This window comes from Stegodyphus dumicola, chromosome 9, assembly GCF_044657685.1.
Source record: "Stegodyphus dumicola isolate Sdum_Otavi_A_Nest chromosome 9, ASM4465768v1".
Lineage (NCBI taxonomy): Eukaryota > Metazoa > Arthropoda > Arachnida > Araneae > Eresidae > Stegodyphus > Stegodyphus dumicola.
This window is the reverse complement of record NC_140776.1, coordinates 150,054,145-150,078,117: the sequence shown is the minus strand read 5'-3', so window position 1 is coordinate 150,078,117 and position 23,973 is coordinate 150,054,145. Positions and strand designations below refer to the sequence as shown.

The window sequence follows — 23,973 nt, the reverse complement described above, 5'->3', positions numbered from 1 at the left end:
AATACCTGTATTATAATAAATAAGTTTAAAAGCATTGTAAGATCCAACTATCAGTAATGCTTACAATGCTTTTAAACTTTTAATTTATAATTTAGCAGCATTTTGTGCTAATTTATACTTTTAGTACTAGCGTGCTTTATTCTTTAATCGTTGACTACTCATTTTCTATATTAGGACAATGCTATATATAAATCTAATGCATATCCTAAGTCGCGCTTTCGAGACATGAAAAACGCAAGTTGAATTTCGTTAATCGATCCAGTAAAACGGGAGATATAGAACTGTCCCATTTTTTTTTTTTTTTTTCGTTAACGGTTTATCAGCAATTAATACAGAACTTTGCTTTAAGGAATTAATATCCTTAAAGTAAATGCAAAGTAGATTCTTTAGAACTGATTGGAAGACCTGAGGCAATACCATCAAATCTGCTACTCGAGCTAATCCAACATTAAGCATTGTTATGTTAAAAGATATGACAAAACTGAATTACTTTTTGAAAATTTATTAGCTAAGGGAAAAAAACAACATTCGTTCATAATAAGTAATCTTTAAGAAAAAAATAGTGACTGTTAATCAATTCATTCCAATTTCTGTTTTATCTTCTTTACATGAACGTTTTCTCCATTGAAAATCAGAATTTTTATTCATATAAAAAAAATCCAGAAACATCTGAATAAGAGAGAGTGGAAAATAGTTTCAAGTGTCACGGGAAGTAAATCCACCTTTCAACAAAAATATGGAGACTGACAGTGATTACATATACTATAATACAAATTCGAATCTATTATTTTAATCAGAAAAGGTCATTTGTAGTATTTGAATTAAGGTATAAGCCGATTAATTAACGCTGATTGATTTTATATTTTTGCTGAGTTAAACATGTCTACTTTTAATGCAATAGTGAAATAATGCCTTCATACGAATAATATTGTTAAATCTATTGCAGTTCAAAGCTTTTAACTGTGCATTTCGAACATAGAATTGTAAAAATACTTTTCAATATATAAGATACAGTGAAACCTCTTGAGGTGACCATGTTCTGCAAACTTTCATATCTTAAGCTGGACGTAAATAGCCAGCCATATTGAGCATAAGTTATGTAAGATGACAAAAAAAAAAAAAAAAAAAAAAAAAAAAAAAAAAAATTGAGACCGTGGGTGGTCGCCTTAGAGAGATTTAATTGCATGTGACATTAAAAGCATCTTGTGTTAGTTAAAGGCTTTGAGAAACCTTTTATACAGTAATATTACATTTATTTATGTAAAAGATAGTTTTAAAACACTTTCGCATACATTCCTGGTGATGAAACTGATTATGATTAAAATGAAATAATTAGGAAACCAATCAGCCTATGCAGTCACAGGAAAATGAGTAGAATTTTCTGAATTTTTTAAATATAATTTTCGACGAAAATATAAACTTTCATCAAAACTTAATTTTAAATTTACCTAAGAACTTTCTACAAAATTAATTGAAATGATAAAAATCATTACCTCATGAGATAGAAAAAGAAGCAAAAGGGAGACATTCTTAGATAAAATTACTTACATTCTAATTGGTATAAATACGCAGCAAATAGTTCCTTCCTTAATGCAAAATGCTTAACGGTTTACAAGGATAAGTTACTAAAAGAAAGTAGTGCTTGGTGCATGCCGACATACTGATGTTCGATTAAGATTAATCAACACTTGCTGAATACATTTTAAGGAGCAATTTGGGATGAGCAGGAAAATTTGATGCAAGAGAATTAATTAATTTACCGAATATTTACCGGTTGAGATGCTTGCAAGCTATTAAAGATGTCGGAAAAAGTTACTTTGAGTTTGATACGCGGGTCTTCTTTGGGATAAATACAATTATATTAAAAGTTTGACGTTGATAGAATTAAAAGCGTCAACTTGCATTTTATCTGATGGCCTTTCACATTGTGGTTAATATGTAAACATATCAGAGTGTTATGAAATTTTTCTTTTTTAGTGAGGAACAGATGCCTCTGTTTATTTCAGTATTGGAGTTTAATACTTTCCTCAGATTGCACATCTGAAACTCGCAAATAGATTGATTTGAAAGTTTCAGATAGTCTTTCGTTCTTTAAAAGTATATTAACTAAAATAATTAACAGATTTCTTAATAAAGTTCATTAGCTCTAATTTATTATACATCGTGTTCACAAAAAGAAAAAAAAAGTTTAGAATCTAAGCATATTATTGTGAAAAATATTGATGAATGTAATTTTCTTTCAAAATGGAGATCTTATTCACAAAATTATTCTTTTACATTGACTAGCAGACTTGATTACTACCACGAACATAGCTAGTAATGTTATCTGCGTTAGTTAAAAATGAAAAATGTTTGTACTTTAATGAATGTTTTACGATTACCTGATTATATGCATTCAGTAATAAAATTTCATGAGAATATTAATAACATATCTTTATCCTTTGCAAACTTATAAATTACTTGCGTGAAAATTATTTCCACATACTAAATGTAACAAAATTATAAATAAAGACACACACAAAGTAAATCACAAAAGAATACCGTTACGAATTTTCTGTAATGTAGCAAGAACGGTCTCTAGAAAAGTGAAGCTTTGCCTAAAAAATAACATTACAGGGGCAAGTCTAGCATTGGGGTAAATAAATGGCTATTTCCCTAAAGTAGTGTGATATCGCCAAGCTGAAAATAGTTTTGGAGATTAATTTTTGTCGCCAAATGTTTGGTGACATTTTTGTCAGGTCCCTGTATGATTGTAATTGAGAGTGTAATTAAATAACTCTAATTGATCCCTGTATGTAACTTAACTTTAACTGTATTCGGCCTTTATATGTAACTTCAACTAAATATGCATTCCAGTAACTTCAAAAAATCGAAGGTACTTGAATTTTTCGGCAGCCGGGGAAAATTATATAAGAACTGATAGGACATCAGTTCTCGGTTTTTAGTTCAGACTGACTTCGAAGTATTGAAAGACCGTGCGCTCTTCGCTGTTTGGATGCGCTTTGCAATGTGTTGTGTTTAATGCTATTAGTAGTTAGAAATGGTAACTACTAATTGCGCTCTGTCCTACTGAGAAGAGTTACACGATTACTTTTATGAAAAGTTCCATAACTGTAAAGCGTTTCTTTTGGGAAAATAAATTTTGTCAAGCTGTCATCGGTTCTGTGCATTCAATCCATTACAAACATGTACTCACGAAACAATATCATTGCATGTCATTAAGAGAAAAAAGTCAACTTCTAATTATTTTTATTTATTAACCGACTTTTCAGTGCCAATTCAAAATGACGTCAAGTACTGTTATTTTGAAATTGTATATCTCGGTTAATTTTTATGTTACGAGAGTCAAACCTTTTGTACTTTTTTATAACGAGTATAAAATTTATAAAAGTATACGTATAGGGATCCGAGGAACACGTAAAATGTTTAGATTTCGTATTTTATACAAAGCGGTGTTTTTTTTTTTTTTTTTTTTTTTTTTTAATTTAAAAATTCGATCTTAGCATCATTTAAAGCTTATATGCCTACGGCTAAGAGTTACGATAATAAAGGTCGGCTAATGACTTTTGTGGACACGATGTATTCTATAATTATCGAGGTATCTATGCACGACGTTTTGGAAATTATCATTCATTTTAAATTAGTTGTATTGGAGTTAGTTTCCTGCACATCATTATTAATCTCGCGTTCTAAATATAATTACCGTATTTACTCGTGTAGGAAAAAAAGGGAGGAAACTAAAATTAGGAGGAAATTAAAAAGTGTAGGAAACTAAAATTCGTACGAATTTTAGTTTTGATAAAGCGCATAGCAAAACTAAAATTCGTATGAAAGGGGGGCAGAACATACTTAGGTAGGCAAATTGTTAATATTTCACGGCATGCGCATGTTATAGATAAGAGTAACGACACATCAAAGCAATACAAAAAGGCAGCCTAAAATTCCAAATTTTCATTCCACAATGACATTATGTCATTGTTTCTTGCGCTGAAGATCAATGCCTTGTGTTGGAACAAGAACCTCAGGTCATTAAATTTCAGACATCGATTGAGGGAGAATCGTGCTCTGCTTGATATGCGGACTATCTTACCACGCAGTAGCTCCTCGCGTAGACGTTTTAAAAAATTTGCAAACGGTGAGTCCAGGAAGCCCATTCAGTCCGAAGTAAAAGATCTTAACAGCCCGCAACGCACTCATCAATACAGTCTTGTCCGCATCCCTTTTAAGGATCGTACAAGCTGACGTATCCTGAATCAGGAAATTCGTATGTTATTCAGCATCAAGTATCCGCATGTACTATGCGACGACCATGGATTTCTAGCACGGTCACCCCTGCTGGAGCTTCCTGTGTAGCTACAGAACAGTAATCAGGGCCTGTAATGGTGCGTGTAAGAACGTTAATGAATCTGTTTCAGCTTACCAGCAGCATCCTCCTATTCTTAGTTGCGGAGAAGGAACATGCAAAGGCTTCAGTTCTTCAGCTAAGAAAAGACTGCAAAATTAAAAATGAGATAGTCGCTGCCAGCTCCTACACCTCACCGACTCATCCATATGAAAGACACCCAGCTAGCCGAAATAATATCACACTATCCATAAGGCAGATTAGATACCAAGCATTATATCCGAAGATCTACACTGATGGTTCTGGCATAAACAACGGAAAAGGATGTGCTATAAAAATATATCTCAGTGACCATGAAATAAAAGATTTCAAGTTTCAACTTGACAAAGAGAATAGCGTTTTTCGGTCAGAAATGTTCGCGATTTTGCAGGCAATCAACGTAAGCACACATCATCATTTTCTAAGGATTTACATCTATACAGATTGTCTCTCGGCAATGCATGCACTCGCGAATCTAAATAATAGATCACCATTAGCTCAGGAAATTCTTAGAAAGTCCAATGCCCAAGGCCAACACTTCTTTATAACATGGATCAAGGCCCATGTTGGTCATAAGGGAAACGAAGAGGCTGACATATTAGCCAAGGAGGCAACACAAGGAATCAATGCCAAGAAAATAAGCATCCCCTGGCCAGCTTCTCACCTCAAACTAAAACCTTCAGATCACAACTAAAGACTTATGGCAACAATGGTGGGACGCTGCAAATACAGGCAGAAGAGTTTACAATCTCTTCTCCAAAGTTGACTCTCCTCCAATCCATCTCTCCTGACATATCACGTGATTTATCACGGGGCACGATCCCTTTCCCACGTACCTCTATGCAAGAAATCTCTCTTCATCAGACTCCTGTGCATGTGGTGAAAAGGGTCACCCCGAGCATTATCTATTTTCCTGCCCGTTTACAGATTCCCTTCATCTAAAGAATCCAAATTCAGAAGAGGATTTATTCCCATTTCTAAGGTATGCAGTCAAGAATAAGCACTTTATGAATAAAATTACGAAGGGTATTGACTTTTTGGCAGCTAGAAGTCAAGAGCTATGTAATGTAATTTAACCTATAAATAAATGCTCCAGCAATAGCAAAATAAAGCAATTAAATGCAGATATAATGTACGCGGGCGTACCTTTCCAGGAAGAAATAAGCAGCGCAAAACATATGAAGCACAAAATAGGTCACTCACAAGTAGGGTAAGGGGCTCCTATCTGTTTACTTCAGGTAAATAATAGATGATCCCTACATTTCTATGTAACATAAGATCACCAATTACCTGATAAGTGAACACATATAATAAATAGACAGCATTGAGTTGGTAAAGTATCAACAATGTAGTGTATCATAGGATGTAATTCGTGTAAATTAATTATTGTAAAAACACATGTACTTGCATACAATGAACTGACAAAAATAAGTTGGCAATGTATCAGCATATGTATGCAGATATATCTAAAAGTGCGTAGTACGCATTAAGTATGCAGATGAAGCTCTTTTTTTCCTTTTGTTTTCAGACTTATTTAGTTATGTCTTTTTTATTATTTTATATTCTTCTCAAACTTTGACAGCTGTTTGTAAAAAATGATGTAAACAAGTCATGATTGTAGGCATGATCTACACACTAGAAATAAGTTGCTTTTAGCCACCACAATTTATAATGTCATGATCAATTTTTACATGCAAATAACAATGTACTGCTAGACAATAATATAATTTCTGAAAATCCGTTAACATAAAAACGTACGTTACAGCAAATAATGAATGGCCAAAATTGATCTGTTAAAGTTTCAGCACAACTTTACAACAGTACTTAAATGTAAGCTTTGTAAACCATTTTATAGTTCTTAATTAATTCTGATAGTAAACAGATCATGTTTGGAAAAATGATTTGTAAAGAGGGAATATCACGTCTGTTTCTAATGCAATATATAATGTCCTGAAACATGTAGCCCGTGCCCACTACAATAGATAACATCTTCAATATGCACCTACACAACTATGTATATCGCAATATATATCATGTAATTTAATCCCCTTTACTTGAGCTAATTTTTTAACGCTGAAAGGTTAGGAGTACCGTTGATGCCGCAACGGTTGGCAGTACTTTTAGTGCTCACTGGAGTCACAATTTCCATCACGACTCGAGGAATTATGCCAGAATGTTGTTAGTTTTCTAGTTAAGTGTGTGGGGCTAATACCTGCTTACTTAGGATAAATATTAGGTGGCCATCTCACTTCTACATAACATAACATAACGTAAATGATTGCAGCAAAGGCGAGACGTCATCGTTTCTAACGAATTCCGCTTTTGATCATAATACTCTGATAGCCGTACTTGGGGGAGGGGGGTGAAGGCATAGAAGGAAACGAATTTGGGATGCTTACATTCTTCATCATCATACCCGCTCAGCACCTAAACTAGATATATGAAGTGCAACTGGTTATACCTCCCATTCACCTTTAGTTCGCATACCTGGTACTTGACATTACGTTATTGAGGTTTTAATGCCCGTGGCTTTGTGCCGCATCTTCGGAACCTTTGACGCCTCTCTTTTCAACAGGCAGTTGTCAGACCCCATGGTGTCTACGCAGCTTTACGTTTCCCTGAGTACGGAAGGGTGTTCGACTCCTGCCTAAGCAGGGCGTTTTCTAGATCCCTCGTTATCTTAAAACGTCTGGTCAATGGTTATAGAGATACTGGCACGATAACAACCATAATCCAATATGACAAACTCTGGCATAGACTTGAAGTCGTATGAAATGTTCTTGTATGTTGTGACTTATTTCACTTGTCTGGCAGTGACATCAGAACAAGTCCACGGAATTCGTCGTGGCAAGGCGATCAAGATTGTATTTGTCGTTGGCAAGAGCCTTGAGGTGACAGTCGGACTTTGCTCAGTTTCTCTCCCAATTTTGAGGGAGAGCACTCCGGGGGGGGGGGGTACGAGAGTCTCACACCCCTCTTCCATTACCCCCAACCTCTAGGGAGGGCTTTCGGCTAGCCATATATTTAGATAGCCCCCATGCTGCAAAGACACTATACATTTACCACCATCCATCCTTCTTCGGAATTCGAAACTGGGCCCTTCGGTACAGCAATAAGCTTCCCTAACCACTATACTGTCTGTGCGGCCGCATGAAACGTATCCGAAACTACTATCCAAAGTGCCTTTGACTTCATACCAGGCCATAAAACAGCTCTTATTATTGCCACAAGAGCATGCTGAAAATACTGATTTTTTCATCTTTGGTATCTGCAAATTACCTGGAATTTTAATCACTGCTTTTCTTCATAAAGTAGCAATTTTAACGGTTACAAATTTATATATGAAGTCTAAGGTAAGAAAATTTCTTAATGATTAAATAAATAATGCTGCCATTACACTATATTCCATTTTAAAAAATATGTACTAAACGATATTTTAATAATGAGATTATTATTATTTCTCTCTTAACGAGTATTTTTCCCCTGGAAAAAGTTTACAGAAACTTAATATTCTTAGATAGAAATATTGTTATTATATTATACGTAAAGTTAATATTTATATGTAATAGTAATATTAGTAGTCGTAATTAATAAGAATCTTTAAAGTAAAAATAAAATAATAAGAAACATGAACATTATAAAATAGAAGTATTAAATAGTATAACTTTCAAGTGAAATTATTGCGAATAATAAGCATTTTTTTTTCTTTTTCAGGTACAATTATTGAAAGATGCCTTAAAAGTAAGATTTAGAGCTTTTCTCTATTTTTTCTTTTTGAATCTTACGTAATTTTTTCTAATTCTGTTATACATCATAAAAGCATTATCCCAAATGCAGCAATATTAGACTTCTATTTATTTATCAAGATGCTGACAAAAGTTAAACGTTATACAATGTCTTCATATAATATGTTTAACCAATTTAACCAGTTTAACCAGTTTAGATATCTGAGTATTTAGCATTAAAATACTATGCTAGATTTGACTGAGAATGTTTAATGTAACTTTATGCTCATCCTAAGTCTAAAATGATCTGAAATATAGTGGCTTTATAGATGTAATCATACTTTACCGTATACCATGTAATCATACTTTTACGTTTTACATAATATTCACTGATCCATACTATTTTTTATTCGTTCTCATGCGAAGTTCTTTCCTTTTTTGTTTCAGGTTTTATGTCATGCTATTGCAAATTACACTGGTGTGCAAAAATTAAGGACGAGACGGTTTTTTCAATATAACTTTGTACAAAAGCTTTCCAAATCAACACATTTAATACCGTAAGATACCCAATACGTAAGGACATGAGTAATGTAAGCAACACTTACTGAAAGAGAAATCAGAGGGATAAAAAGAAGCTTTATTGAAAAAGTAGCATGGAGCGCAATGCGACTGAAGGCCGAAACATCCCTGTGATGGGTGCCCAGCAAGAAACATCCGGTCTTTAATAGGGGATATGATCTCCCCTGACTGCTAGGCAGGTTTCACAGCGTCTGCCCATGCTGAGAATGAGGGTGTCAATGAGTTGTTGAGGCATTGCTGCCCATTCGTCTTGCAGCGCCTATCGAAGCTCCGGAATCGTTACTGGTGGTAAGGTACGAGCTGCCAAGCGTCTGCCTAGAAAATCCCATTCATGCTCGATGGGATTGAGATCCGAAGATCGTGCCGGCCAATCCATACGTTGAATATCCTCACTCTCTAAGAGCTGTTCGGCAGCTACTGTGCGATGACATGGTGCATTGTCGTCCATGAAAAGGAACTGCGGACCCATAGCGCCTCTAAAAAGACGCACATCTAGAAGAAGAATCTCGTTACAATAACGGGTCCCATTGACTGAACCTGCGTCGAAGATGTGAAGGTCTTTACGTCTACCAAGCCTGATGCCTCCCCAAACGACAACACCGCCACCTCCATACCTGTCCCTTTCAATGATGTTCGATGGATGATTGCGGCTTCTCCGCTCTCTCCAGATGAGTATGCGATGAGAATCGCTACTCAGACTGAATCTGCTCTCATCTGTAAAACGTACTCGTCCCCATTCATTGTCTCTCCAATTCCGGTGTTCCCGGCACCACAGAGAACACGCCTTCTCCGATGGGCAGGCGTTAGAGGTACACACCGTAAAGGGCATCGTGCAAAGAGACCACCACCGTGCAGTCTTCTGGCCACGGTAAAACGCGATATCGGTCGTCCAGTTGCCTGTGTCGTGTGTCTAGCGATTTCTCCCGCTGTTTGCCGCCTGTTTCTTCTGGCCTGTAAGGCAATATACCGGTCATCTGCGGGTGTGGTTCCTCGTGGACGACCACTACTAAACCCTCGGATAGCTGTTCCTGTAGTTTGAAATTGTCTCCAAAGTCGTGAAACGATGCTGTGAGCAATTCCGAACTCTGCAGCCACACTTGTCACACTGCGGCCTTCCTCCAACTTCCCATTGATTCGACCTCGGGTAAAAGCATCCAGATGTCGTCTAACAGATTGATTATTCGCCGTTTCTCGCCGAGGCAGCAACTCGGTGTGATTTTTACTGCTATACGGCGTGCAATCTCTTTGCCAGAAATACTGATCTTACACCGACAACATGCTTTTTACTACTCAGACACTCCCCCATTACGTCTACCTGCATATCTGCGCATGTGCTACCGTACATCACCTTACTTAATCTCCCGATGGGTCTTTCTGTCCGCTCTGCCTCTTTGTTCAGCTGATATACTAATTTTTCGACTTCGTCCTTAATTTTTGCACACCAGTGTATATAAATACTCATGATATTGTAGAGAATGTGCGTGTAACTATACGTAACTTTTGGTAAAAGCTGTAATAGATGTGTAAGCGATTTATCGCTGTGTCTGAGATGAAACAGAAGCTGCATTTAAGCATGAACTCAGAAGTAGAATTTTAAATTGAACTAAATATAAGTACCTATTAGCCAAAGGCTACGTTAGAGATATTTAAAACGTGGAAGTTGGCTCATTAAGGCTACACCGGCGTGACGGCACAATTGACAAGAATAAAGTAACGTCGTAGACAGGAACACTTATCTTAGTAGTTCTGGTAACGTGGCCTACAGCAAGCAAAACACGCTCTGATTAAAACAACCGCTGATCGTGGCTTTGAAATAGGCATGCAGTCAGTTGGTTTTTACCTGAATTTAGGGATTGAACCTATATCTTAAACCCTCATTTAAATAAATACGAGCTGTCGGCTGTGCTGCATTATTATTAGTCAAGAGGGTTTTAGCAAACTAGTATATTACATTACACACGAGTTAATTTGCATTTTCGCAGGAAAAGGAAAGAGAGAAGTAACAGTATAGTTTTGGAACATAATATAACTGTTTAATTAACATAAACGAACCTTACAATATATTGCGCATATATATTTTGCAGTATTATGAATCAGAATACATTTGTTTTGCCTTTTCTGTTATCATACATTTCATTTTATTTTGATTTGCTTAAATTAGCATGTAATTATTCTGAGTATATAGTATTACGCTGTTATTTATGAAACGACATTTGTGTATGTAACTTTTTTGCGTTTATTTTGACAGAGGTTACGAGAGGAAAGGAAGGGAATTTTCAATATTCACAAACAAGTAAGAAAAAATTCTGTTAATTTATACTTAGTTGCTTTGATAACACTTCATTCTTCTAAAGCAACTGTAAATATTAAACATTTTGAGAAGTAATTTCCAAATTTCTCCCCTTCCCATAACGTTATTGAGCCTTATATCATTTTGAGTTTGTCATTTATTTAATAGAAAATTATTGTTTGTTAATTGTATGTTTTTCAGTTTTACGGTAAAGAAAGTGATTACTGTCAGCAGTTAAAAATCTTAATTGCGAAAGAACTCTTAAGTATACTATAATGAACAAAAATATCAAGAAAGATGTTTGAAAATGAGTAATGACTAAAACTATTTATAAGGTATTTCTCCCGCCTTCTTGGCATGCCTACGTAGTGTGGTGGTCTGCACGCTCAGCGCGTATTGAGATGGTTCGATTCCCGGTGAAGGCGTTGCTAATTTTTCATGTCTCCTGCTTCCAAAAAAATACCTAATGTCTCTACATATTCTCTATATGAGTTAATGATTTCTACTAAAATTTGTGTTCTTTATGGAAATTACACAAAATATTACAAAGAATTAGATAATAGAGGGTCATTGGTCTAAAAAACTATTACAGGTCTTTTCAGATTCTAGTTTATCACTCGAAAGGCATCAAAAATTTCCCTATTTGAAATTTTACATCTGTGATTTTATCAAAGAAAACCGATTTTTCATATTTTAATGGAAACATTTACAAGCTTCGCACCTTTACATGATTTGTAAATTAGTTGAAGATCGTAATGATAAGATGATATTGATAACCGAACATTTCTGTAATGCAAAGCAACCGAAAATCATACAAATGGTTCTGTTATCTTTAAAAAATAACGCAATAACACAGCATGTTAGCATTTAAAAAAATCAAGTTTTTAAGTTTTAACTAAAATTTAAAAAGCGCATAAGCTTTTTAGTGAGTATGTTTCATTTTAATTAAAATTCTAGCAGTGAAATATTGCTACATAATTTTATTGTTAAATTAAATTCCTTTTTCGATGTTGGCAACAGTCTTTGAGTTGAAGAATTCTTTAAGATGACGTACATTATATATACTTTTAAGGAAGTCTTTTCTTTTATTATTCTAATAGTGTAGATGTTTAAAAAATAGTGAATTTTTATTACAATAAACGATCAAATAAAGTTGTTCAAGCAGTAAATATTCTGTAAATGTTATGAAGAAGTGTTTATAGATAAATGTTTTTCAATATATATTTCTATAATTTAGAAACTAAAATATAAGTTATTACGTCACTTGAAGGCAATGATTTCTGTTTTGCCCAGATCCATGTTTCTCAACAAGACTGAAACAATTTCAGTAGTATTAAAAAATCACAGCACTCAAAAGAACATTGACATTGCAATGTAATTATCGTGTTAATGACCCATGAATTGCAAACATAATAACTTTTGCCAAAGATATTTTTTATATCTATCTATTATTGCAAAATTTCCCCTAGAACCAAAAAAAAAAAAAAAAAAAAAAAAAAAATGCGAGTAAAGTTGGCAGATGAAAATGAAATGATGAGAAGAAATGGTACTTTCACTTCATCAAGGAAGATTAACTTCGTCAAAGAGAGTATATTTTCTTTAAACAAAGCTTTCTTAAAATTATTTCTTCGGTACAGAGATTTACCCCAAAACAGTCCCCCTATGAACAATCCCCCTATGCTAAACAGTCCCTATGCAATAGCATGTTTCTCGGTATGTTTCCAATATGTCAAAGTGTAGCTTAGGTCAGTTGCGATGTTCCCAAAACTTGCCCGCTATAGCAAATGCAGACGTTTAGGTTTACCATATACCAGGAACAAAAATCAAGACTATAGGCTTCCAAAAGAAAGAATTATGGCCACTTGCCTTCTGTGCCGGAATGGAATGAATAAAAAAAGTCAAAGCATTAATAAAAAACATGCATTTTTGCTTTGATGCCTATATAGTATGGATTGTACGTATGTTTCTGTATTGACACAATTTGTATGGGTGTAGAACATGCGATTTTGTATTTCGTATTACTCTATAACCCACTTGTATATTTCCAAATTAAGTAATAAAATAAAGATTCATTGGCGTAATTATTTGTTGACAATTTTTTCTCCTTCTCCTGAAAATTTTCTTCGAATGCCATGTCCAAAATACTTTATTTAGAGAGTTGAAAATGTACATTATATGCTTTGCTCAAGCTTGTATTTTAGTTAAAAATTTGTCCGTAGGAATGAAATGAAATGATATAGCATTTACAACAAACTATTCAAGATACTGAAAAGCAGACTACATAATTTCGACATCATGTCTGCTATGAAGATGAGGTGAATGGCTGAAATTCTTGTTTCTATTCTGTTCTTGCATAAATTTCATCAAATTATACATTCTTTAGAAATTCCTTTTGCATTCTTGAATGTTCATAAAATTAGTTACTTGAATATTTCAAACTCACTTTCAAATTTCTTTAATGTTGATACATATAATCGGGTATTTACCTTCAATGCTAAAAATTATAAAGGCCCGTTCTTTATTACTATTGTTGCAAAATTTTGTTGAACACTGACTTTTCCTCAAATGGCTCATCTAGATTTAGTGAATTATGCGTTACATATTGGATAATCTGAACTAATACAGTTACATATAATTTCCTTATGCTTGGACCCGAATATCCGGGGTTTGAAAATTAGCTTTTGGGACAATTCCAGGACAGTTTCTCTCGTTTAAAACCCTGAACGTTTTAAATACTGCAAACAACGTTGGACGTTTCTGGAAATCTCGGTTCACCGCAGGAGGCCTACCAGCGGCTGAGCGGAAATGTCGTTGCTGAACACTGGTAATTCGTTCCGAGGTTCGAATCCCGCGAACGAGCTGGCCGCATGTGCGTTTTCTTGGGTTTCCTTATGTGAAACGTGTAAACGAGACACTTTCCCTTAGAAAGTCCTCCACGAAGGCATCCCTCTCCTTAGGCAGATAGTAATTGCATAAACCAAGCCAATAGATCCTTATCTAAGCTGTGTATTGATTTCATAAGTAGTCTTTTAGTGTTGTAAAATAAGATTTAGAATGCTTAAATGCTGATAAGAAGAAAGATAAATTTTATGCTATTTTCTGAACTGTTTCCCCGCCTTTTTCAAAATTCCTCAAAGCAAAAATGAATGACGGATACGTAGAACGCATTCATGTTTATTTCCCAGCAGGTAATGCAGATATTTTACAGATAAACTGAATCAATAAATAATTTTGAAATGTTCACAGTATGAAATCTTATTAGTACAAATTCTAAATTGGTTATGTGAATGAATCTGAAACATAATGTTTCATGTAAAGAATTTTATTAAAAGAATGGATAAATGAGTCGTTTTCTTTGAAAGTGTAAGTTTATTTTTGACAAAAAGTTAGTTAATTATAACAATGAATGCAATCTGCTAAGAGTTTTTTTTATTTATATTCTCTAATTCTTTTTCATATGTGTGGCAACACTGTTAATGACATAAAAGTGTTCGTTGGTTCATTTGAATTTTGGTACTTTGCCCGTTTATTGTAGAGTTTCAAACTTAGCAATGTGTAAATTTTAAAATATAATACTAGTTAGTACCTTTATATCATCATGCCAGGCCCATCATATCCGGTAAATTCAACGATATGATATATTCCTCTAATATGACTATTTTCAATAACTTTTTCATAATGATAAAAATTAAAAATGACACATATTAATATAAAGTTGTAATTAAAGTAATTTAAATGTTATTTTCTGAATAAATATTCAAATAAAGCCTTTTTATATTGATATTCGGAGATATTTAATAAAAATAAAAAAAACAATTGGTTGGATTCAATTGAAATTCCATTTTTAATATTTCATAATTGTATGACTTTTCACATTTTGTTGAGTTTGAAAGTCATGTAAGTCCATTTGAGGTCATCAAAAGTATAAATTTCTTTTAACTAATACTTAAAAAAGGATAAAATTATAAATTGAAATCAATTTCTATTTAAAAACATGAAATAAGCGTATTAACATAAACCAATATTTTTCAAATGTATTCAAATATAAACCCTTCAGTATCTCCATATAATATAAAATGGACTTGCACCACTTTCAAAGAAACGGGAAATATTTGCAATTTTGATTAAATTCGCCTGTATAAAGGTTTTGACGAAAGTGAATAATATATTTTGAAATTTTGATGGAGTTACTGAAATTGCTTAAGAAATTAATTCTTCCTAAAAAGGCATATATTTAAAATTTAAATACATTGCATACATTACTAAATTTAGGCAATTACGGCATTAGATTTTCATAACACTTCCAAAACTTACGCTTTAATATATTTCAATCAAAACACCGTTTTTTTTTTGTAATAAAATATTAACCCATGCATCGTATGCGATACATACAAAATATCTGGTTTCGAATGCAGAGTTTAAAATTTCATTGAATTTTGAAAAACCTTGTTACAGATACCAGAAATATTTGCACATTTAAATAAGTACCGGTATATGTAAAAACATAGCATTAATGGAATAAGGAAATTGCTGAATAAAAACTGAAGAATATTAAATTTATAGTAAAGTATTATGATAAGTGACATTCGCAATATAGAAATACGATTTAACAGGTAAAAATCCTTTGTTTGCTCAATATGATGCAAAATATTAATTCAATTTTCTTCATCATTGTTGAACTGAATACATAAATACCAGTCACAAAAGTAAAGGTTACTATTAGATTCAAATGCTTCTATGAGAGAGAGTTTTATTTAAAACGCTGTAATGCAATAAACGTGACATCACACAAGACAGATTATATTTGAAATAAATAATTGTAAATTTTATGAAAGACCGTTTATTTCAGTTTTAAGAAACTCTATGCTAGAGAATTTTCCAAATTGCAAAGCATATCAAAATAAGTAGTATTAAATTAAATTAGGTTTATAGAAAGAAGCTACTTGGGAGTATGGATGCAGAAATTTTGCGCTAAAGAAACTTATAATTGAATTCAATTTAAAGGCAATTTCGAAAGACATTCGAACGTCACTATCATGCAAGCAAAAAGTAGGAATATAGCTGCTGTATATTTATATATATATGTAAGATAAAGGTTATGGAAAAAAAAAGTTCTATCTTTAGTTTGTAATTTCTCCTTAAATCTCACTTTTAATCTCATTAGTTTCTCCTTTAATCCAATAAATCTTTCTGAACTGTGTCATTCAAAATTATTCCATCCCATGTGATTTTTATGAAGTCTCATGATAGATGAATTTACATTATGGCAAAAGTTCTTTTAACCGATATTAATAATAACATTTGAAAACCAGTTTTGCCATTCAAAGTCCGTCTCTTGTAATTTTTGTATAGGTCTCGTGATACCTGAATTAACATGACGGCAAATGCTCTTTTAACCAGCATTAATAATAACATTTGAGCTCTAATTGGGTCATTCAAAATTATTCCCTCCGCATGCCTTTGTGGTGTAACTGAAAGTATACTCGATAAGTATTCGAGAGATTCAGGGTTCGGCGAGGACAATGAACATTTTACCCGTCTCCAGCTACAAAATAACGTAATTAAACGTAATTACTCTACAAGTGGCACCCGAACTGAAACGTGATGGACGATAATTCGTCCATTTTGGCAACTGTGTACCCATAAACTAAATCGTCCGTGTTAATTACGTGCCGCAGGGTGAGTGGTATGACATGAGAGTTTGCTCTACGCCGGACAGAGGGAAAAATTTCAATGTCATCAAGTGATTTCTGTTGCCATTTGTTTTATCTTCGCAGAAATAAACGCGAAGCTTTGAAATCCTTGATTTTGTTAATCCGAAATCCGTTAAAGTTTTACAAAATATGAAATCGATAATAAAACAAATTCCAAATTTCATATTTGGGCTTCCAGATGCCCATATTCGCAGTAGGATAACGTCATTCAAAATTTGAGGGCTCTAGGTACCGTTGTTTTATCACAATGCGAGTAACATACATACATTTATGCATATTCTTCATTGTTCAATTTCTTCAAATATAATACAGGGTGATAATATTTGATGGCAACAGTTTGAAAAGTGATACAGCTTCTTAAAGATTTCAACGCAAAATGCCGAAACGGAAAAAATAGTTTTTCAGGAATAAAGCCCCTTTGAACTAGTAATGGGACTATATTTTTAATCGAACGTACTTTTTTTTGTTGTTGTTAAAAAAAGGGGGGGTCGATTATATAACATTGATTTCTTTCTCATCTGAGGGGAATCTACCCTGATCACAGTTAATTTGATGTGACATTTGTCAATATTGTGATTTCGATACAAAACTGTTTTTCGTTCTTTTTTATAAAGTAAATTTCGTTTTATTTTATTTTATTTCTTTTCCAAATTCGTATACGTATATTAATGCATTTAGGTTTTAGCACAAAAAAAATGTAATAATTCATTATTGTAGCATAATTTTTATAGTTAATTAAATAACTATAATAATGATTTGTTATCGTTAAATTATTCTAGATAATTATTAAAATTATATTTAGATTTTTCAGTATTTAGACATGAAGATATACATTTTAGCTCAAAAATAAAAAAAGATATATATAATAATGATTATTCATAGTATAATTATAATAATTCTTTATCATCGTATATTTATTATAATAAATATTGTATTGGAATTTATTTTAATGATAATAAAATAATGAAAATTATACAATAAAATGTATGATTAAATAATTATAATAATAAGTTTTACACAATAAAATGTATGATTAAATAATTATAGTAATAAGTTTTACACAATAAGAGTTATTTATTGTGTTTTATCATAAATTTATGTATGTATGACAAAAATTTAGTTTGGAAAACACTCATATTTTTACCAGTAAATAAATAAGTGCACAAATTAAACACAATGCAATCAAACTGGTTATTAGAAATGATGATCAGCAAATTATTTTCGATTAATAAGAAGTAATTTTCTGCCTCCTTATGTCTGTGTTCTTCGAATGCAGTGAAAATAAACAGATGGAAGAAAAGAAAAGAAACTATGCTTTCAGAACGATTTATGTCCATCCACTCTATTTTGTGAATAAATTAGTCCGAACGACATCATCTGTTCATAAGTTTGGGAAGCACTGCATCATGGATATCCCCGTGACCTTGAAGGTGGTAAATGATTTTATAGTTTACACTGAGGCATGCTCTATAGAACACAAATATAGTGCCACCAGCAAAAGTGCACCTGTGATTGTGATTTTGGTGACGGTATTTGAGATAGGTTTCCTGTTATGAACGCTTATTGGTTACCGAAGCCGCTACATCCTCAATTAAAGAGAAATGATCTCCTCCGTTTGTTGTTGAATTGTTAGGATTTATCATTGACGATTTTTTATAAATTTCCACATATTTTGCGCGTTCTATAAAATTTGGCCAAATGCTCCACTGACATCTTCAAAGTGCTGAAGCAGACTTAAGGTAGCACCCATTTTTCTCATTAAAGGTGTTGGTGTGTTGAGTTATGACAAAGCACACGAGGGCTATCTGTATAAGGGGAGGGATGCCTTCGTGGAGGACTTTCTAAGGGAACTGGCTCGTATACACGTTACACATGGGGAAAACCTCGAAAACGCCCATGCAGCCAGCCCGTTCGCGGGATTCGAACCTCGGACCGAACTACCAGTGTTCAGCGACTTTACCGCTCGGCCGCTGGTGGGCTTTCTCATTATAGAATCTTCGAATATCGTGAATTTTTCGGGTAGTTAAAAAGGAGACGTCGAAGAAGACCAGAAAGCCGACATCATCTGATAATTTGTTAGATTAGTAGAAATTTTGCAAATAAATTTTGAGGCAAAAAGATGTTCAAGTAAGAAGTGCTTTTGGATATCAAAGATAATGTTCATCTTGAATCTCAATTTTCAATCAGTAAGTCAAGCAATCTCTGAAACGATGGTGGCCTCGTTCCTATTTAGTTCAATATTCCAAATTTATCACCAAATCAGGACAGGAATTGTTGATTTTCTACTCCTAGCACACTCATCTGACTAGGACAGAAAAGAGAAGTAGCCAAATTAAAATAAAGAATTAAAAGGAACTATTGGTAATTTAATTTATAATTTTGATTTATATATTTTCATCTTACATAAAAAATATTCAGATTCCTTAACTAGAAATTCTTATATAAATTATTTTATGGTGAACCTCGCACGAAATATAAATTACAGCTAGGCTTTCATTGTGAAATATTTCTGATAAAATTACCTGTTTTAAGGCAAACAATAAAGACATATTTTTCAAACATAAGCAAATAAATTTAGAAAAAGGTAATTATCCGATTTTCCAACATACTTCATAAAACATAAAAATACCTTATTTCGGTTTTTATTATATGATAAAGGTTTTAATAATATTTTGTGTGAACCACTTTTTTCCTCAATGTTTTTTTCTTAATATGCAAATGTGTCTTAGTCTCTCGAAATATTCAGTACATCTGTAAAGTTTTAGGACAAAGGTCTGCATAAAATTATAAACTGAGCAAAAAGAACCTTCTTATTTCTTAGCTTGTAATTTAAAATTTTAGTAACTTGATCCTGACGCGATCGTATAGCTAGTTGATTCCTCTGTAGAAGTCACCTTTTGGTATACTGTTCTGCTCTCTATTTATGATTTTATAAATCTGTTGAGTGCTAGTAAAGTAACTACTTTCGAAGTGAGACTTCATTAAAGGAAAGAAAAAGCAGTCTGCTGTTGTCAAATCTGGTGAATAAGGAGGTTGGAAAATGCGACATTTTTTCTTGCCGGAAACTGCTTTACGAGAAGGAAAGTATGTGACGACGCCTTGCTGATTAGTAGAAACCAGTTATTAGGTAGAGATTTTTAAAGCCTAAGTTGCCGAGTTCTGTTCAGAAATATGTCTAATACGTCTTTATGTTTCTATAAAGTTCTCTGTCTTTCTCTTAGGATAAGGTTTTCTGTGAATTTTCCTTTTCTAATCCAAAATATTTACCAAATTGTTATTTACTCGAGATATCTGGACGCGAATTTTCTGTAGTTGAGGTGAACATTCTTCAATCTAGTAATAGGTACTAGGTTTCACCTCCAGTTACAATTTGTTTAAAAAAGTCATCATTTTTCTCGTTTTACTGCACAATTTTACTGCTATTCTTTGCTTACTTTCAAAATCTATGAAAATACATGCATCCTGGATAAAACCAAATGATTAATTGCATTGAAATTCTGTCCATAAAGAGGTAATGTTTCAGGAAAAGTATGTAAGTTACAATAATAAGTGCTGTCAGTTATCGTTTGACGACTTTAATGGAATTTGTTTAAAAACAATTCATTCTATAGCTCTAAAAACATGCTTTACATATACGTTCTATTTAAAAATATTTTTAAGTTATTATATTTTTAAATTAAAATTTGGAAATAACCCTAGCCGATTAAATATTATATTTAATAAATATTATCTAAAGTAATGATGGGTTCATAAAATATGAACTTTTAAATCCATAAAAAAATTTTCCATTATCCTGTATCTCGAAATATCGAAGTCCAATAAAATGTTACATTCTTGCCATTTTATGCGGAGAAATATCTCGGTTTGAAAAGCTGTTGATATGCATGCTTTCATCGCATGTATGTGAAAAATAAATTTAGAATAAACAAAGAATACGTGTTATAGAAGTGAAATGTTTTCCAATAAATAAATATTTCATTTCAGCTTAAAGGTCAGTGGAACAACATGGAACAGAGGCTTCAAGATCTAGCTTTAAAGGTAAGTAAATATGTTCTATGTTTGTTTTCGGATTTACGATGCTTTCCGAACTTACAAAGTTAAGTAATTACTTTATAAATTGTGTAAAAAATTTTCATCAACTTTAATTCTAATTACATTTAAATTTTTTTTAATCTAGTACCCGATGGACGAAAGCTTGACTAATGTGGTAATTTAATAAAATAAATGAGAGACACACATTTATTAATCAGAACTATTCAGCGGGATATATATGAAAAAATTATGACGCTTCAGAAGATAAGAAAATTTGTAATTTTTATCGATATTTGGAAAATTAATGAATGCTCCAGTTTTGAGAAAAAAGTAATGTAGGATAAACAATTTGGTTAAAAGTTTAAAGAATTTATCATCGTCGAAGGAATCTCTAATTGATAGTTTGTGTCAAAAGTTTATATTGAGAAATTTATCACACATTCTATTAACTAGGTTTAATAAAGTGTGTACTTGTGGGCAATTTACAATTGGAAAGAAAACTTATTGCGTAGGAATAAGAATAACGCTATTAGCGTGATACTTGATTTTCATAATGCAATTCATAACGTGATACAAAAAGTTCTAATTATTGAGCTCCAGATTCGAATTATCGTGGCCGCGAAGTAAAGTCCACTATGTAGTGGGTCATATAAAATGTTTCCGCGCTTTTTTGGTACATTTTTGAACATTTTTGGTACATTTTCTTTATTGAAAATCAGTTTTAATCAAGTGCATATTGACCATTATTATCTACGATCTTTTGCCATTTTTCGGGTAGCTTCGTAATTCTATCCATGTAGAACTTTTATGATTTATCGTCAAAAACTTGGGCGAGTGATTTTCAGCGGCTCTTCGGTCGGCCAGTTTTTTACCATCAAGAGAGTTTTGCAAAGACCGAAGAAAATGGTAGTCAGACGGTGCAAGGTTCGGGTTATATGGTATCAAAACTTCCCAACCAAGTTCCGTCAACTAAGTCATCAAAGATGTGTGCGGTCGCGCATTGTCATGATGGAACAGAATTCCCTTTCTTTTGGCCAATTCTGGTCGAATTTTCTGTATTGCTTCTTTCAAAAGATCTAGTTGTGCACAGTACAGAATTGACGGTTTCGCCATGTTGCAATTTATGTGGCACCCAAACATTGAGCTTCTTTTTGTAACCTGCTCTTTTCAAATGATTCCAAACTGTCACGTGTTTGATGTTTAGTGCCTCTGCTGTTTCCTGACAGCTTGCGTACAGGTCTTGCTCCACCAGTTACAAAATTTCATCGACTTTTTCAGTGACTGGCCGACCAGGGCGAGGTGCATCTTTGATATCGAAATTTCCGGAACAGAAGCGAGCAAACCACTTTTGGGTTCTTCGTTCACTCACAGCATTCTCACTACACACTTCACACATTTTTCGCCATGTTTTTGCAGCCTTTTCACCATTTTTATAGCAAAAAAGCATCACATAACGTATTTCTTCACATATTTCACTCATTTTCAAATCAATATAAATTTTTACACAAGCAACGATTTAGAAAACTACTATTTTCACAAACAATGGAAGCTGAATGTCACATTTTAAGCACATGTTCGTTTGAGACAATCGGGGAAGTGTTGCCGGATATATAGACATCAACACCATCTAGTGGTAAAAAATGCGGAGACTTTTTATATGACCCAATATTCACAACCACAATTACATTTGATTCGAATTAATTTATTTGACTGTAATTTTTACCTGTTTTATTAGCTAGCTACCTATTTTAATTTACCCTCTAATGAAGAGAAGAAATCTTAGAAGTGCTGAATTTTCGAAGAAAAAATGTCTTGAACGGCGATCCTGATCTCCAGCGATCAATTAAGTAAGTCGGGAAGTTGAAACTTCCATCCGTTGCCATTGAGCTTTGGATGAAGGAAAGAGAAAGAAAAAAAATTGCACCAGACAATTTACACCAATTTTTAACAATGAAAGACTAATTGTATGTGGGTGTTATTTCTCTCTCTCTCTTTTTACATCAGATATAAAATTAAATTCATAAATCTGAAAAAAAAACCTGATTTATCTCAATTATTATCCCTATTACTGAGGAAAGTTTCGTAGTAACGGTAACCTCCAAAATCGAGGCATTCCTCTATTTAGAAGTATATGTTTAGTAGTTTATTACGGATCTTTAATTTACATAATCATCACTGGAACAGAATTTTTAAGGTTAAATATATATACTTTGTGTATCTCATTCTCGAAAAATCAAAGTCCTTTTTCCACTAAAAAATGCTCTTGCTGCTTAAGCCATCAGGAGTATTATGTACCTCTAGATCATGTGTTTATACATTGACTTCCCTTTCTTTATATTGGCTGTTTAATATTATCTGGCCGAGTATAGGTCTCTCTTTTTTTGGTATCATAAATTCATGAGCTATAGAAAGACTACAGAGGAATAATCCTCTTATCTTAAACTGTAGGCAGACAAAGTCAGAAGAAGGGTGTAAACAGCCCTTTAATTTTATCACAGAGAAGAAACTACGACCCCACTTAAATTTACACAAGCCAAAACCTCTGGCTTAAACAAGTAACATTGGACTAAAACCTCATGAAATCAGGTTAGTCTAATAGCTCATAGGATAAAGTAACGCGCAGAAAGGCTCTGGTCTGTATGAAAACCGGCTAGACAAGATTAATGGCTAGAAGCACTGAACGCCACATGCTCAAATCGCTATATAGTCACGGTAACAACGTGACTATAACTCTATATATGACGTGACTATAACTATTATATGATAATAACTCTAAAATTATGAACTTTCGAAAACTTGTTTCTACCTAAATTTGAATAAAGGCTCGCTTTCTCATTTACATTCTGGCATGAAAAGGAAAGCGACAGAAAAGTTTCTTTAACTCAAAATTAACTATTAGTCAAAAATAAATAGGTAAATCCTCACAAGAGTGATGTCCTTCGCAGAGTGACTTAGGGTGTGATTTATGATGATCACTTTGATGTTAAAATTCACTACTATTTATTTGCATAAACTAATCGAATATTTCTCGAGGAAGGGGGGAGTAGAATACTGAAATGGCATTCATGGATGCTACTCTTTCTTTTTACTATTTGTTTTCGTCATTTTGTGAAAATAAATAAATAGGAATTTTATAAATATGTTTTAGATTGAATGCTTTTTTTTAACGTACCGAATAAAATTTGTATTTCTTAAAGCAGAAAATGGAGTTTGTGGTCTTCCAGTGTGCATCGTGTCTATTGATTTGAGGGG

The 23,973-nt window shown here is 33.2% G+C and overlaps 1 protein-coding gene across 1 annotated transcript in view; it reads left to right on the top strand.

Moving 5' to 3' along the window:
- LOC118193238 (uncharacterized) overlaps positions 1-23,973 on the top strand; it is a 275,294-nt gene that overhangs the window by 241,135 nt on the left and 10,186 nt on the right. Inside the window, exons 10-12 of the mRNA XM_085824224.1 lie at positions 8,096-8,122; positions 10,934-10,978; positions 20,674-20,727. Coding sequence (XP_085680350.1) covers positions 8,096-8,122; positions 10,934-10,978; positions 20,674-20,727 — 126 coding nt within the window. The remainder of the gene's footprint in view (positions 1-8,095; positions 8,123-10,933; positions 10,979-20,673; positions 20,728-23,973) is intronic.